The following is a 14,140-nucleotide window of genomic DNA, read 5'->3' on the forward strand; positions in this document are numbered from 1 at the left end:
GGCAAATGTGGTTCCCTTGTACAAGAAAGATAATTAAGAGTGTTGGGAATTATAGACCAATGAGTTTTAAGTCAGCAGTGGGCAATCTACTGGACAGAATTCTTAGGGACAGGATTTATGAGCATTCAGAGAGGCATATTCTCAGGGAGCTCTCAATAAGGAGCAAGTCATGCTTCATGAGCCTAATTAAATTTTTCAAGGAAATAATGTAAGAAATTGATGAAGGCAGGGCAGTGGATATGCTGTACATGGATTTTAGTAAAGCGTTTGACACGGTAGGCTCAACTAGAAAGTCATGAGATCCATGGAAACTTGAATGTGTGAATTCTGAAATGGGTGGCCTACAGAAGGCAGGGATGGATCTATTCTGAGACCCATGATCTTTGTAAATTTTATAAATGATCTGAATGAGAGAATGAGACAGTAAGTTTGCAGATGACATGAAGGTTGGAGGAGTTAGAGATTGCGTAGAAGATTGTTGTTGGTTTCAACAGGATGTAAACAGGATGCAGAGTTGAGCAGAGAATTGGCCTGACGAATTCAATCATGAAAAGTGTGAAGTAATGCAACTTGGAAAGTGGAACTCCAGGGCAGAGTGGGTGGATAATGGCAGAATTCTTCTGGAGGAACAGAAGGATCTTGCAGTCCAAGTTCATAGGTCCCTCAAGGTTGCCACACAGATTAATTTTTTTTAGAAGGTATATGGTATGCTGGCCTTCACTAGTCATGAATGACTGCCAAGCTGCCTGTCTCCCCTCTGGTGAGCCCTGCTGTATTAACATTGGCTGTGCATTATCTCTACTGTTAAGGACACTCCCCTTGGATATAACTGTATATGCATCTATTGTCTTTCATTATTGTACCATGAGTTTCTGCTAATAAAAGCCATGATTATTGTTTGACCACATCGTCTTTGTCTACTTCACACATGTCAAACTCTGGCCCGCGGGCCAAATTTGGCCTGCGATATAATTATATTTGGCCTGCAAGATCATTTCAAAAATTTATTAGAGGTGGCCTGCTGGCCGCCGCGCCAGTATAGCGCATGCACAGTAATACAACAAATCCCAGAATGCATTGGCGTCAGCCTGCTAATCGCCCCCACCTCCTCTGTTTACGTTGCAGGGTCTCACCGTGGACTCTGGTTTTGGGGCCTGGCCGGTGTCAGGGGAAGCCAAGGCCGCTTCCCAGCGCCCGGAACCGGAGGCCTCGGGCCTGACCTCGCCAGGACCGTTGCCCACTCCCCCTCCCTGCCGCAGGCCGACCCGCGACTCACGGTGACGGGGCCGCTGATCCGCCGAGATGCCGCCCTGCAGCGAGAGCCGATGCCCCTGCACTGTCGTTGTCCAACCCGATCGCCCGCAAACCCTGCTCTCCCGCACACAGGCCTGAGTAAGTATTATGAACTTTAATCTCAGGATAAAACGATCTTCCAATAGTTTCATGTCACAGTGATAAATATATTCCTGGTTAAAAATGGTCCTGCACCTGGATACAAGCTCATTAGGCATAAAACTTGAAAGTGTGTAAATCAAAGGATATCTGTACCAATGGGAAAAGGGCATGGCAAATAACCCTGCTAGAGTTCATGCCCACAATCAGTTCCCATTTGATTGTTTCAGGAATCATGTTATTCTCCCACATTCTCAATAGCCCTCAGATTTTACTATTCGACAGCACACTAGCAACATTTGACAAATCCTCTAAAGAGAAATATTATTTATTGAATATTTTATTTCTCATTTGTTAATGCTTCTGGAAAGAGTTTATCCAAAATTATTATTAAACATTTATTTTAATAAGAAAAAGTTTAACATTATGTTTAGTTCGGCCCTTGACTTAATCCAAGTTTTTAATTTTGGCCCTCCATGAATTTGAGTTTGACACCCCTGGTCTACTTCATCAACAGGCCCTTCAATTTTATTAGCAGAAATGGATGCAGCACTCAAGCAAGAGCGGCTGAAAATTGGCCAGTCTGTCCCGAGGGCCAGAGAAATTTTCAACCACTGGATTCTTGTTTCAATTACCACATGGCTCGAAATAAGAAGCGATGCAATGGGGTAACCTGAACTCTCTGCTGGGTGAGGTCCCTTTCGCTGTAATGCAAGGAGCTACCACTCTGGCTATAGCCCAGGAACGCCTGACTGCTTACTATGCAGGGCCACGGAATGTGGTGCTTGCTTGACACCATTTGCTGACCAGACACGAGAAACCCAGGGAAAGTGATGCTGCCAATGAACTGGCTCTTGACTCACTGGCAAATCAATGTGATGTTAGGGCAGTCAATGTGCAACAACACCGTAGTGCCTTGAAGCTGGATGCTTCAGTCAACAGGATTTACTCCAGTTACATCCAACAGAGTCTGCTGGAGACGGAGCCCTTAACCTACGACCGGGCAGTCACTCTAGTCAAAACACTGAGGAGTGCCATGCGGTCCAGTAAAATGCTAGAAACCAAAAAGGAAACATCCAGGAGTGCTGGAACCCCGAAGGAAAGAAAAAGGAGAACTCCTGAAAAATGCACTTTCTGTGATAAGAGCTGGCACTCCAGACAGAAGTGCCTGGCTCGATTTGCTACCTGCAGCTATTGTGGGAAACTCGGCCACTTTGCTAAAGCGTCTAAGGAGAAAAGTACTCCCACTGATAAGAAGAAGAGAAGCACCAAGAAAATGTGTCCTGGAGCTGCAGGAATGGAAGACAACAGTGAAAAGGGGGAATCTTCAGACGAGCAGGCTGAATCGACTTCAAGTGATGGTGAATGGTGAGACTCTTGATTGTCTAATAAACTTGGGGAGTGCTGACAGCTACATCAACGAGAGAGTTGCCAGAGCCTTAAATTTGCGGAGATATCCAGCGAACTGAAAGATATCGATGGCTTGTAGTGAACTTACAAAAATTGTACGGGACAAGTGTAAAGTTACTTTAAATTTGCAGGGACATTGCCTGGCTGATATGTGGCTCTTTATTATGCCGGAGCTCTGCGCCCGTGGTTCAATCTCAAATGAACAGTGTAGTGTTAAATTTTGGTGGGCCACTACCCACACTTACCATCCCCCGAGCTAGTTACTGCAGTCTGTCCACAATAAAGATCAAAGCTCTCTTCCTTTTCAGTGATTTATCCCCTGAGTGTCGGCCGATTGCCACTAAGAGCCGTTCTTACAGCAAAGAGGATCATGAGTTTATCAAAGCGAGAGCCAGAGATTACTTAAAGAGGGAGTAATTGAACCCAATAAAAGTCCGTGGCGAGCCCAGGTGGTAGTTGTGAAAAATCACACTAAGAAACGACTGGCTATTGACTACAGCCAGTCAACCGTTACACTACCTGGATACCTACCCCTTGCCACGCATCAATGAAATGATTAATCAGATAGCGCAATACAAAGTGTACTCCACTATCGACCTCAAAGCAGCTTATCACCAAATCCCCATTAAAAAAAAGGAACAACCCTATACAGCCTTTGAGGCAGATGGGGGGTTATACCAGTTTAAAAGGGTACCTTTTGGAGTCACTAATGGTGTGTCCGTGTTTCAGAGGGAAATGGATAAGATTGTTAGGACGTATGAGTTACAGGGTACGTTTTCCTATCTGGATTACGTCACTATCTGTGGGAAAACACAGGCTGAGCATGACAACAATTTAAAGAAATTTTTAGCAACAGCTAAAGAACTCAACCTTACATTTAACGAGGGCAAATGTGTGTTCAGCGCAACAGAGCTACTCATTCTGGGCTGCATTGTCCACAAGGGCGGAATCCGCCCCGACCCGGAAAGAATGCCCCCCCCCTTTAAGAAGTTACCACCCCCAAACTCAGCAAAAGCCCTTAAAAGGTGCATGGGATTCTTTTCCTACTACTGCAAATGGGTTTGGGACTACGATACGAAGGCACGCCCTTTGTTTGACACTAAATCTTTTCCTCTCTCTCTAATGGCCTTGAAGGCTTTCGAGAGAATTAAAGCTGATGTTGCCAAAGCTGCACTCTCGTCCATTGATGAGGATGTGGAAACTGATGCCTCAAATTGTGCTTTGGCAGGAACTCTTGATCAAAAGGGCAGACCTGTGGCATTCTTCTCTCACACGTTACGCGGACCTGAACTAAATTATCATGCCATAGAAAAAGAAGCCCAGGCTATTATTGAAGCTATTCACTACTGGAGACACTTTCTAGCTGGCAGAAAATTTAACTTGGTCACTGATAAGAAATCTGTAGCCTATATGTTCAGTACTAAACACAAAAGTAAAATCAAAAATGTTAAGATGGCACACTGGCGAGTAGAACTCTCAACTTACAGTTATGAGATCCAGTACAGACCTGGCAGGTTAAATGATCCCTCTGACGCATTGTCACGAGCTGCTGCCAGTGCTCAGCTTGATGGACTAAAGGAGATCCATAGCAGACTGTGCCACCCAGAGTCATGAGATTCTTCCACTAAATAAGGGCCAACAACCTTCTTTACTACCTAGAAGAAGTCATAAACTGACTAAAAGCTGTCCTGTTTGCACAGAATGCAAACCGCAATACTTTAAAGCTCTGGATGCCACTCTCATCAAGGCAACCTGACTTTTTGAGAGGACTAACTTAGATTTTAAAGGGCCATTACCTTCCAACAACAAAAATGTATATTTCCTTACAGCAATCGACAAATATTCAAGGTTTCCCTTTGTGATACCCTGCCCTGACGTCTTGTCAGCGTCTGTCATTAAGGCACTTGACAGAATTTTCAGCATTTTTGGTTTTCCCAATTACATTCATACCGAAAGGGGCTCAGCATTCATGAGCACTGAGCTGTGCCAAGCCCTGCTACGAAAGGGGATTGCCACCAGCCATACCACGAGCTACAACCCACAGGGCAATGGGCAGGTCGAAAGGGCTAACGCTACAGTCTGGAAGACTGTTAACCTTGCATTAAAGACACATGGTTACCCTGTTACCCGGTGGCAGGAGGTGCTGCCTGAGGTGCTACATTCTATTCGGTCTTTATTGTGTACTGCAACAAATCAAACACCTCATGAACGTACATTTGCTTTTCCTAGGAAATCAGGAACTGTGATGGACTGGCCAGACTGTTTATCTGAGCCTGGAACCGTGCTGCTGAAGAGCCACACACTGACGCATAAAACAGACCCTCTAATCCAGGGGTGTCAAACTCAAATTCACAGAGGGCCAAAATTAAAAACTTGGACTAAGTCGAGGGCCGAACTAAATATTTATTGAAAATTTTCAACAACATCTGCATGTTTTCTCTTCTTTCAACATATGTAATGTTAAACTTTTTCTTATTAAAATAAATGTTTAATAATAATTTTGGATAAACTCTTTCCAGAAGCATTAACAAATGAGAAATAAAATATTCAATAAATAATATTTCTCTATAGAGGATTTGTCAAATGTTGCTAGTGTGCTGTCGAATAGTAAAATCTGAGGGCTATTGAGAATGTGGGAGAATAACATGATTCCTGAAACAATCAAATGGGAACTGATTGTGGGCATGAACTCTAGCAGGGTTATTTGCCATGCCCTTTTCCCATTGGTACAGATATCCTTTGATTTACACACTTTCAAGTTTTATGCCTAATGAGCTTGTATCCAGGTGCAGGACCATTTTTAACCAGGAATATATTTATCACTGTGACATGAAACTATTGGAAGATCGTATTATCCTGAGATTAAAGTTCATAATACTTACTCAGGTCTGTGTGCAGTAGGGCGGGGTTTGTGGGCGATCGGGTTGGACACCGGCTCTCGCTGCAGGGCGGCATCTCGGCGGATCAGCGGCCCCGTCACCGTGAGTCGCGGGTCGGCAAGCGGCAGGGAGGGGGAGTGGACAATGGTCCTGGCAAGGTCAGGCCCCCCCTGAGTTTCTGCCGGACCCCCTTTGACCTGCTGAGTTTCTCCCGGACCCCCCTTGACCTGCTGAATTTCTCCCGGACCTCCCTTGACCTGCTGAATTTCTCCCAGACCCCCCTTGATCTACTGAGTTTCTCCCGGACCCCCTCCCCTTGACCTTCTGAGTTTCTCCCGGACCCCTCCCCCTTGACCTGCTGAGTTTCTCCCGGATCCCCCTTTGACCTGCTGAGTTTCTCCCAGATCCCCCTTTGACTGCTGAGTTTCTCCCGGATCCCCCTTTGACCTGCTGAGTTTCTCTCGGATCCCCCTTTGACTGCTGAGTTTCTCCCGGACCCCCCTTGACCTGCTGAGTTTCTCCCGGACCTCCCTTGACCTGCTGAGTTTCTCCCGGACCCCATTTTCTTTCTGTGCCGGTGTCCCAGGACCTTTCCAGGGCAGTCTCCGCGCTCAGGACCGCGCTGGGATCCCGGTCAGCGGTGGAGGAGCAGGTGAGCCCGGCTAATCCCGATCCAGCCCATGCCACTCCCGAGATTGGCGAGGGGTTCCACCCTACCTGCCCGACCAGCCTCGCTCTCCACGTGTACTCTGGGCACCCACTGCTGGTCCGGTGGGAAGGCGCATGGCGGCCGGCGGCCGGCGCCCCCATCACCCGGCGGGGAGCCCCAATCTTCCCTCCGGTGTCCCGACTCCATCTGCAGCTCCAAGAAACGCTGTACCACTGGGGTTCCGGGCGCTGGGAAGCGGCCTTGGCTTCCCCTGACACCGGCCAGGCCGCGCTGCGGTGGGGGGGTGGTGGGCGTGGGGACACGACAGCGTGTTTATAAAACCACCCACCACTACTTTTCAAGGACCAGGATTTTTCTCTATCTCTCTCACCCTGGGACACAGCGGTTACTGTGCATGCGCTATACTGGCGCAGCGGCCAGCGGGCCACCTCTAATACATTTTTGATATGATCTTGCGGGCCAAATATAATTATATCGCGGGCCAGATTTGGCCCGCGGGCCAGAGTTTGACATGTGTGCTCTAATCCAACCAGTTCAGCTACTGCATACTAACCCCAACTTTGCTCATGTTAAATTCCCAGACGGGAGCACTGACACTCTACCCCTAAGAGATTTGGCCCCATCTGGTTCGCCCCTTCCTCGCACCCCTTCCCAGAGTGAGCCTGAGAGATTGGACTCCACCCCCCACCCCAGCCTGTGACCCCCAGTAAGCATTCAGATGGCCATGCTGAGGCCCCACTGCCTCACGCTGGCAGTTCTGGAGCGAGTCCAGAAGTCAGACCTTCCCAAACTGTCACAACTTGAAATGGAACATTTGGTCAAGAGCCTGAGCTGCTCCATCTGATCCTTCAGATTTTTTTTTTTAGACATATAGCTTGGTCACAGGCCATTTTAGTGCACGAGCCCATGCTGCCCCATCACACCCGAAAGACCTACAACCCGTGGTATACTTTGAAGGGTAGAAGGAATCTGGAGCCCCAGGGAAATCCCACGCAGACACAGGGAGAAATGTACAAAGTACGGCATTTGAACCCCAGTTGCTGGCTCTTATTAGGGTTGTGCTAACCGTGCCACTCAATCGATTGGGGAATTCCCAAGAGACATCTTCCCTCAGAGAGTAGTAACAGTGTGAAGCCGCTCTCGCAGAGAGTGGTCATTCTGGCTTTGGAGACCAAGAAGGTTAAACGGGTTGATTGCAGTGAGGGGGGGTTTGATTAAGTGGCCTCAGTCTGTACTCATTGGAGCTTCAAAGGATGAAGAGGGATCATATGGGATAAATATGAATGCAACATTTTTCCAAAAATATACTATAATCACAATAAATTATTTACAATACAAGAGAACTGTTCCAGACCTTTTACATTCATAGTGTCAATCACATCCTCATCACTGTACATTACACATTCTTCTCTCCATCCCCATTACCATCACTGGGGCACCTCGTCTTTACTCCTCCCTGTGTTGCTTCCCCTCAGTCTCAGCCCCTCAGTTCAGATTACAGACGAACTCTAGATTGTGGTCCTTCCCTGTAGCATCCTTGCATTAGCTGCACCTACTCCTGTAGCCTGGATGTGCCAGTCGGCAGCGTTCCCTCACTGACATCTGCTGAAAGACCAACAGGGTTCAGGCTGACCAAATTACGCCTTTCACCAAGTTGATGGTCTGGATGTCAGACTCTGTGTCTCCCTGGGAACAGCCTGTAGATCAGAGAGTCCTCAGTCACGCTGCTGCTGGGGATGAACTGTGACAAGGATCCTTGCATCCTTCTCCACACATTCTTTGTGAATGTGCCTTCAGCAAAGAGGTGGGCGACTGTCTCCCCTCCACCACAGCCATCCCAAGGACAAAGTGCGCAGAGAGTGATGTCCCAGTTGTACAAGAAGGATTTGAATGGGTAGGCTCATCTCACCACCAGTCAGGCCAAGTCCTGGTCCTTGTTTGTGAGCACTGGCAATGAGAAATTCCACCAGATGACCTGGACGGTCGGCTCAGGGAACCATCCCTCCGGATCCATCGAGTCCCCATCTCTCAGTACCTGCAGGATGTTCCGTGCTGACCACTGCCTGATGGCCTTGTGCTGGAAGGTGTTGTTCTGGAAAAAACTTTTCCACACAAGGAATAGATAAGATAGAAGCAGGGAGGTTGTTTCCACTGGCAACTGGCTCCAGAACTGGGGACAGAGCCTCAAGACACAGGGGAGTAGATTTAAGGCAGTGACAATGAGGACAAGGTATAGAAGTACTGGAGGAACCCAGCAGGTCCCGTCGTGGCCATGGAAAGTGATCGGATGTTTACATTCTTAATTGCGCCAAAAATCAGGAAAACATGCAAATAAGGTGGGGGTGGGGGGAGGGGCACAGATCAGCAAATGGATACAGGTAGAAGAAGGAGCCGAGAGGTGATGGGGGAGGGGTCAGAGGCTGGAAAAGATGCTCCCTGATAGGGGAAAGGAATGGGGAGAAGGAGCTGAAGGAAGGAAGTCAGAAGGAGAGAGAGCAACGGGGGTAGGGGGGTGGGGGTTGGGGCTGTTACCGAAAATAGGTGGTCAATATTGATGCCATCTGCCTGGAGTTAAACAAGAACATCTCCAGATCCGGGGTTGAGCAAAAAACAAACTTCCTGGAGAAAACTCAGCAGGTCCTGCAGCATCCACAGGAAGTAAAGGATCATCCAAGGTCCAAAACCTTGGTTCCCTTTTACTTCCTCCGAGGCTCGATGACCTGCTGAGTTTCTCCAGCACGTTGGTGCCTCACCATCTGGGTGGAAGCGGAAATTGGCTTCTCACAGAGGGTGAATCCATGGAATTCTCACCCAATTCAGCAAAATCAGAATTTATTGTCACAAACAAGTCACGAAATTCATTGTTTTGCAGCAGCTTCATAGTGAAAACATTCGTATAAACCACTTGCAAACAATGAGTAAAAATACTGCATGAAATGTAAGGCAGCACCTATAATACATCAGGAATCTGATGGCGGAGGGGAAGAAGCTGTCCTTGTGCTGCTGAGTACTCATCTTTAGGCTCCTGTACCTTTTCCTCGATGGTAGCAGAGTGAAGAGGGCATGGGCTGGGTGGTGGGGGTCTTTAAGGATAGGGGCTCTTGTAGATGCCCTTGATGGAGTGAAATGTGGTATCTGTGATGTTGTAGCCTGAGTTGACAACCCTCTGGAGTTAATTCTTGTCCTGAGAGTTGGTGCCTCTGTACCAGGCAGCAATGCAGCCAGCCAGAATACTCTCCAAGGTACACCTGTAGAATTTTTCGAGTGTTTTCGGTGACATCCTGAATCTCCTCACACACCTTACAAATTATAGCTGCTGAGGAGCCTTTTTCATAATTTCATCGATATGGAGGCTACTGGGCAGATCCTCAGAGATGTTGTCAACCAGGAACTTGAAGTTCTTCACTCTCTTCACTGCTGGGGTCTAGGACATTTTGGTGGCAGACATTTTGGCCTCCACAGTTTGGCTGTGGACATTTTGGCGCTAACATTTACGCGACATGCAGTGAACTGGGATTCACTGGGAGAGTGCTGTATTGATGACTGGCCTGCCTTCTGGCTCCACCCCCATATATAACCCTGGTTTCCTGCCTAAAGCCAGAAACCCTCTGAAGTCTACTGGTGAACCCTACCCATTGTTGAAAGCTAATAAAAGCATTTGTTCTCCCTCCAGTCGTGTGAGAGCTTTTATCAACGCTACAATTTTATTAGCTTTCAAACAAGGATGGAGGCATATGCTGTTAATGACCCCCAGTTCTTCGACAAGGTTGAGTTCACATATTGGCTAGACTGCTTCCAGGCCTACCTGAAAGCGACCAGAGACATTTTCCATGCAGACGAACTCTGGAGGTCGGCACTCATCTCCAGAGTAGGAACAAAGGGGTATGCAGTCATCAGAGACAGCCAGATGTACGAAGCCGCCATTGAAGCGCTGAAGACTCGCTACCTGCTGGATCTGCGGATGCATGCTGAGAAGTGCAGGTATGAAGTGGCTTCGGGCCACGTCCAAGAAGATGAGCAGATCTGGGACACTGGTTGCAGGAGTCTGCTCGAGGTAAATGAGGCAGTGACTACTCGAGTTGGGAAAGAAGGACCTCGCTAGTTATGTCGAGCTGGCCAAATCACTCGAAAACAACGATCTTGAAACCAGCGAACTCGCACTCTCAGGTGAGCTCCCACTACGGCTGCCCCTGCTCTAACGGCTGCTGCTTCCCGTGCCAGTTAGTGCTTTATCTGCAGAAAAGGTCAGCACCCCCGAGCCCGTTGCCCTGCAGAAGGCTCGGTGTGCTCCAGTTGCAGAAAGAAGGGATATTGGGCGAGGGTCTGCCACACAAAGGGAGGTCTATGGAAGTCCATGGCCTGCACCGCTCCTGGATCCAATTCTAGCCCCAAGCCATCTGCCCTGAACTTGCCTGAGATCACCTACTGTGCAACCAACTGCCTTTGGAAATAACACGAAAAGGCTCAGTGGCCATCTTGCCATGCCCCGAATTCAAATTCAGCGCCATCATCGTCAGAGGAAGAAGGAGGGTGGCGCCACAAGGTCAGCGCCATCTTATCTGCACAAGTCAATTTAGGATGGAGGGGGTCACTTGAGCGAGGAACAAGGTGTCTCCGGTAAACTGGCATCGCTGATCTTTGACCAGAACAGACCTCACCAGCTCAGTAGCTCTATGGTAATGGTGAAGGTAAATGGACATTCTACCAAGTTGCTAATCAACACTAGCTCCACAGAAAGTTTAATAGACTCAAGGACTGTATGAAAGTATAACTTAAAAATGTATCCTTCTAATTATCGAATCTGCCTTGCGTCTCAGTCCCATTCGGCGTGTGTACAGAAATATTGTATAGTGCATTTATCGTTTGGGAGGGGGGAAATTTTGTAAATTTCATCTGTATATTTTAGATGAATTGTGTGCTCTGGTTCTGTTGGGTCTGGACTTCCTGTGTCACCTTAAAAGTGTAACCTTGGAGTTTTCTGGTTCCCTTCCCCCGGTAATGGTTCGGAACGGAGGGCCCTCAAATCAGGACCCACTTGCAGCCTCTCCATGCTGAACATCAACCCTCCCCCTCTATTTCCAAATCTGTCTGCCGACTGTCAGCCCATTGCCACCAAGAGCAGGAGGTACAGCGCGGCAGACAGGGAGTTCATAAAGATGGAGACCCAGCGCCTGCTGGAGGAGAGGATCATTGAACTAGCACCATGCTGTAGAGATGGCAAGTGGTGGTTATAAAGGGGGAAAACAAGTCCAGGTTAGTGATTGGCTATAGCCAAGTAATTAACAGATGCACACTCCTGAACACATACCCCCTCCCTCACATTTCGGATATGGTGAACAATATCTCGCTGCATTAGGTCTATTCAAACCTTGACCTGAAAGCTGACTACCACCGACTGCCAATCTATCCAAGGACCGCTCGTACATGGCATTTGAGGCTAATGGTAAACTCTATCAGTTTTGGAGGGTCCCTTTCAGCATTACCAATGGGGTGTCTATCTTCCAGCAGCAGATTGTCAGAAAGGTATATGTATGGGTTGAAGGCTACCTTTCCCTACCTCGATAATGTCACCATCTGTGGCCACACCATGGAAGACCATGATGCCAATCTCCAGAGCTTTCTCCATGCGGCGGGAGCCCTGGATCTCACATAATTCTGACAAATGTGTATTCAATCTACATGACTTGTAATCCTTGGCTACATGGTGGAGAATGGTGTCATTGGCCCCGATCCCGATAGGATGCGCCCCGTTAGAGCTTCCCCCTCTCTGTGACCACAAGGCTTTGAGGAGATGCCTGGGGTTTTTGTCATATTACGCCCAGTGGGTCCCTCAATACTCCGACAAGGTTCATCCCCTCTTAAAGGCCACTACTTTCCCCCTCTTGGCTGAAGCCCAGATGACTTTCAATTACCTCTGAAGCCACATTCCAAAAGCCGCCATATACGCAGTGCATGAGAATGTACCTTTCCAAGTGGAAAGTGACTCTTCGGACGTAGCCCTGGCCACTACCCTCAACCAGGTGAACAGGCCAGTTGCCTTTTTTTCTACGGATATTACAAAGCCACAAGCACCAGAAACCCATCTGTGGAAAAGGAGGCTCAGGCCATTGTAGAAGCTGTAAGGCACTGGAGGCACTACCTGGCTGGGAGAAGATTTACGCTCCTCACGGACTAGCGCTCGGTCGCATTCATGTTCAGCAATGTCGAGAGGGACAAAATCAAAAATGACAAATGAGGATTGAACTCTCCACCTACAACTATGACATCATCTACCGGCCAGGGGCCTTTTACAACCCCCCAGATACATTGTCCAGAAGAAGCTGTGTCTCTGCACACACCAGCCAACTGTGAACCATACATAATGAGCTCTGCCATCCAGGGGTCACCCGCATGACTCATTTTGTCAAGTCCCACAATTTTCCCTACTCAGTAGAAGATGTCAGGGAGATGACCAGGTCATCTCAGGTCTGCACGGAGTGCAAGCCACACTTTTATTGCCCTGCAAAAGCACACCTGATCAAGTCACCCAGGCCCTTGGAACAGCTCAGCATCGATTTTAAGTGACCTCTCTCTCCACGAATGGGAACATCTTTCTCTTGGTCATTGATGAGAACTCCCACTTCCTGTTTGCCATTCCATGCCCAGACTCATCCGCTTCAAAGGTTATGAAGGCCCTAGACTCACCCTGTTTGGGTATCCTGGCTATATTCATAGTGACTGGGGCTCATCCTTCATGAGTGATGAGCAGTGTCAGTACCTTCTGGTGAGAGGCATCACATCCAGCAGGACTACCGGTTACAACCCCTGGGGGAACAGGCACGTTGAAAAAGAGAATGCCACGATCTGGAAGGCTGTCAAACTTGCCCTGAAACAAAAAGGCCTTCCAGATTCATGCTGCCAGGATGTCCTCCCCATTGTGCGCCACTCTATTCGGTCACTACTCTGAACTGCGACCAATGCTGCTCCTCACAAGCTACTGTTCACATTCAACAGAAGGTTGGCATCAGGGACTAGACTCCCTGCCTGGCTCACTAGTCCTGGTCCGGTCCTTCTCAAGAAGCACTTGAGAAGCAAGACCAACCTCCTAGTGGAGAGGGTGAAACTGCTCCATACTAGCCCCACGCACACCTATATGGAGTACCCAGATGGCAGAGACCTGACACCCACCGGAGGTCCATTGCCTCAGGTGCCCCATGAGCTGCTGAGGTCTTTCTCTCCATCCCCATTCAGGGCCTCGGGGACACCTCCCCTTTCCATCAGCGAGCTGGAGCCCCAGTCCATTACTCCTCCATCACAAGGGGACCAGGAGACCCATAGAGCCCAAGCTGCCCATCTGCCCCCCACACAGTGCTAAGGCAGGATCTCCAGACAACCTAAATTTGTAAATAAGGTTAGGGTTAGGCATATTTTTTTCTGTCTTCTGCCAGCTTCTGATCCCATGTTCTCTTCATCCAGACCCTTAATTCTGCAGGAAGGGGCGAATGCAGTGAACTAGGATCCGCTGGGAGAGTGTTGTATTGATGACTGGCTCCACCTGCCAGCTCCTCCCCCATTTACCCATATATAACCCTGATTTCCCACCTAAACCCAGGCCCCTCTGAACCCTACCCGTTGTTGAAAACTAATAAAAGTATTTGTTCTCCCTCCAGTTGTGTGAGAGCTTTTATCTACTCTATACTACTTTATCTATTCTATACTACTCTATACTCTATATTCATATATTCTCTATACTCTATACATCACCTTTGTTGACCTCACCAAAGCCTTCGACACCGTGAGCAGGAAAGGG

The 14,140-nt window shown here is 48.3% G+C and overlaps 1 protein-coding gene across 1 annotated transcript; it reads left to right on the top strand.

Moving 5' to 3' along the window:
* The first annotated feature begins 726 nt into the window (after positions 1-726).
* Positions 727-5,300, top strand: LOC138762430 (uncharacterized). The gene is made up of 4 exons (XM_069936186.1): positions 727-760; positions 1,910-2,060; positions 2,203-2,760; positions 5,032-5,300. Exons 1-4 carry the CDS (start codon positions 727-729, stop codon positions 5,210-5,212), a joined length of 924 nt encoding a protein of 307 aa, XP_069792287.1. The 3' UTR covers positions 5,213-5,300.
* The last annotated feature ends 8,840 nt before the right edge of the window (positions 5,301-14,140 follow it).

This window comes from Narcine bancroftii, chromosome 4, assembly GCF_036971445.1.
Source record: "Narcine bancroftii isolate sNarBan1 chromosome 4, sNarBan1.hap1, whole genome shotgun sequence".
In the NCBI taxonomy this organism is placed as follows: Eukaryota; Metazoa; Chordata; class Chondrichthyes; order Torpediniformes; family Narcinidae; genus Narcine; species Narcine bancroftii.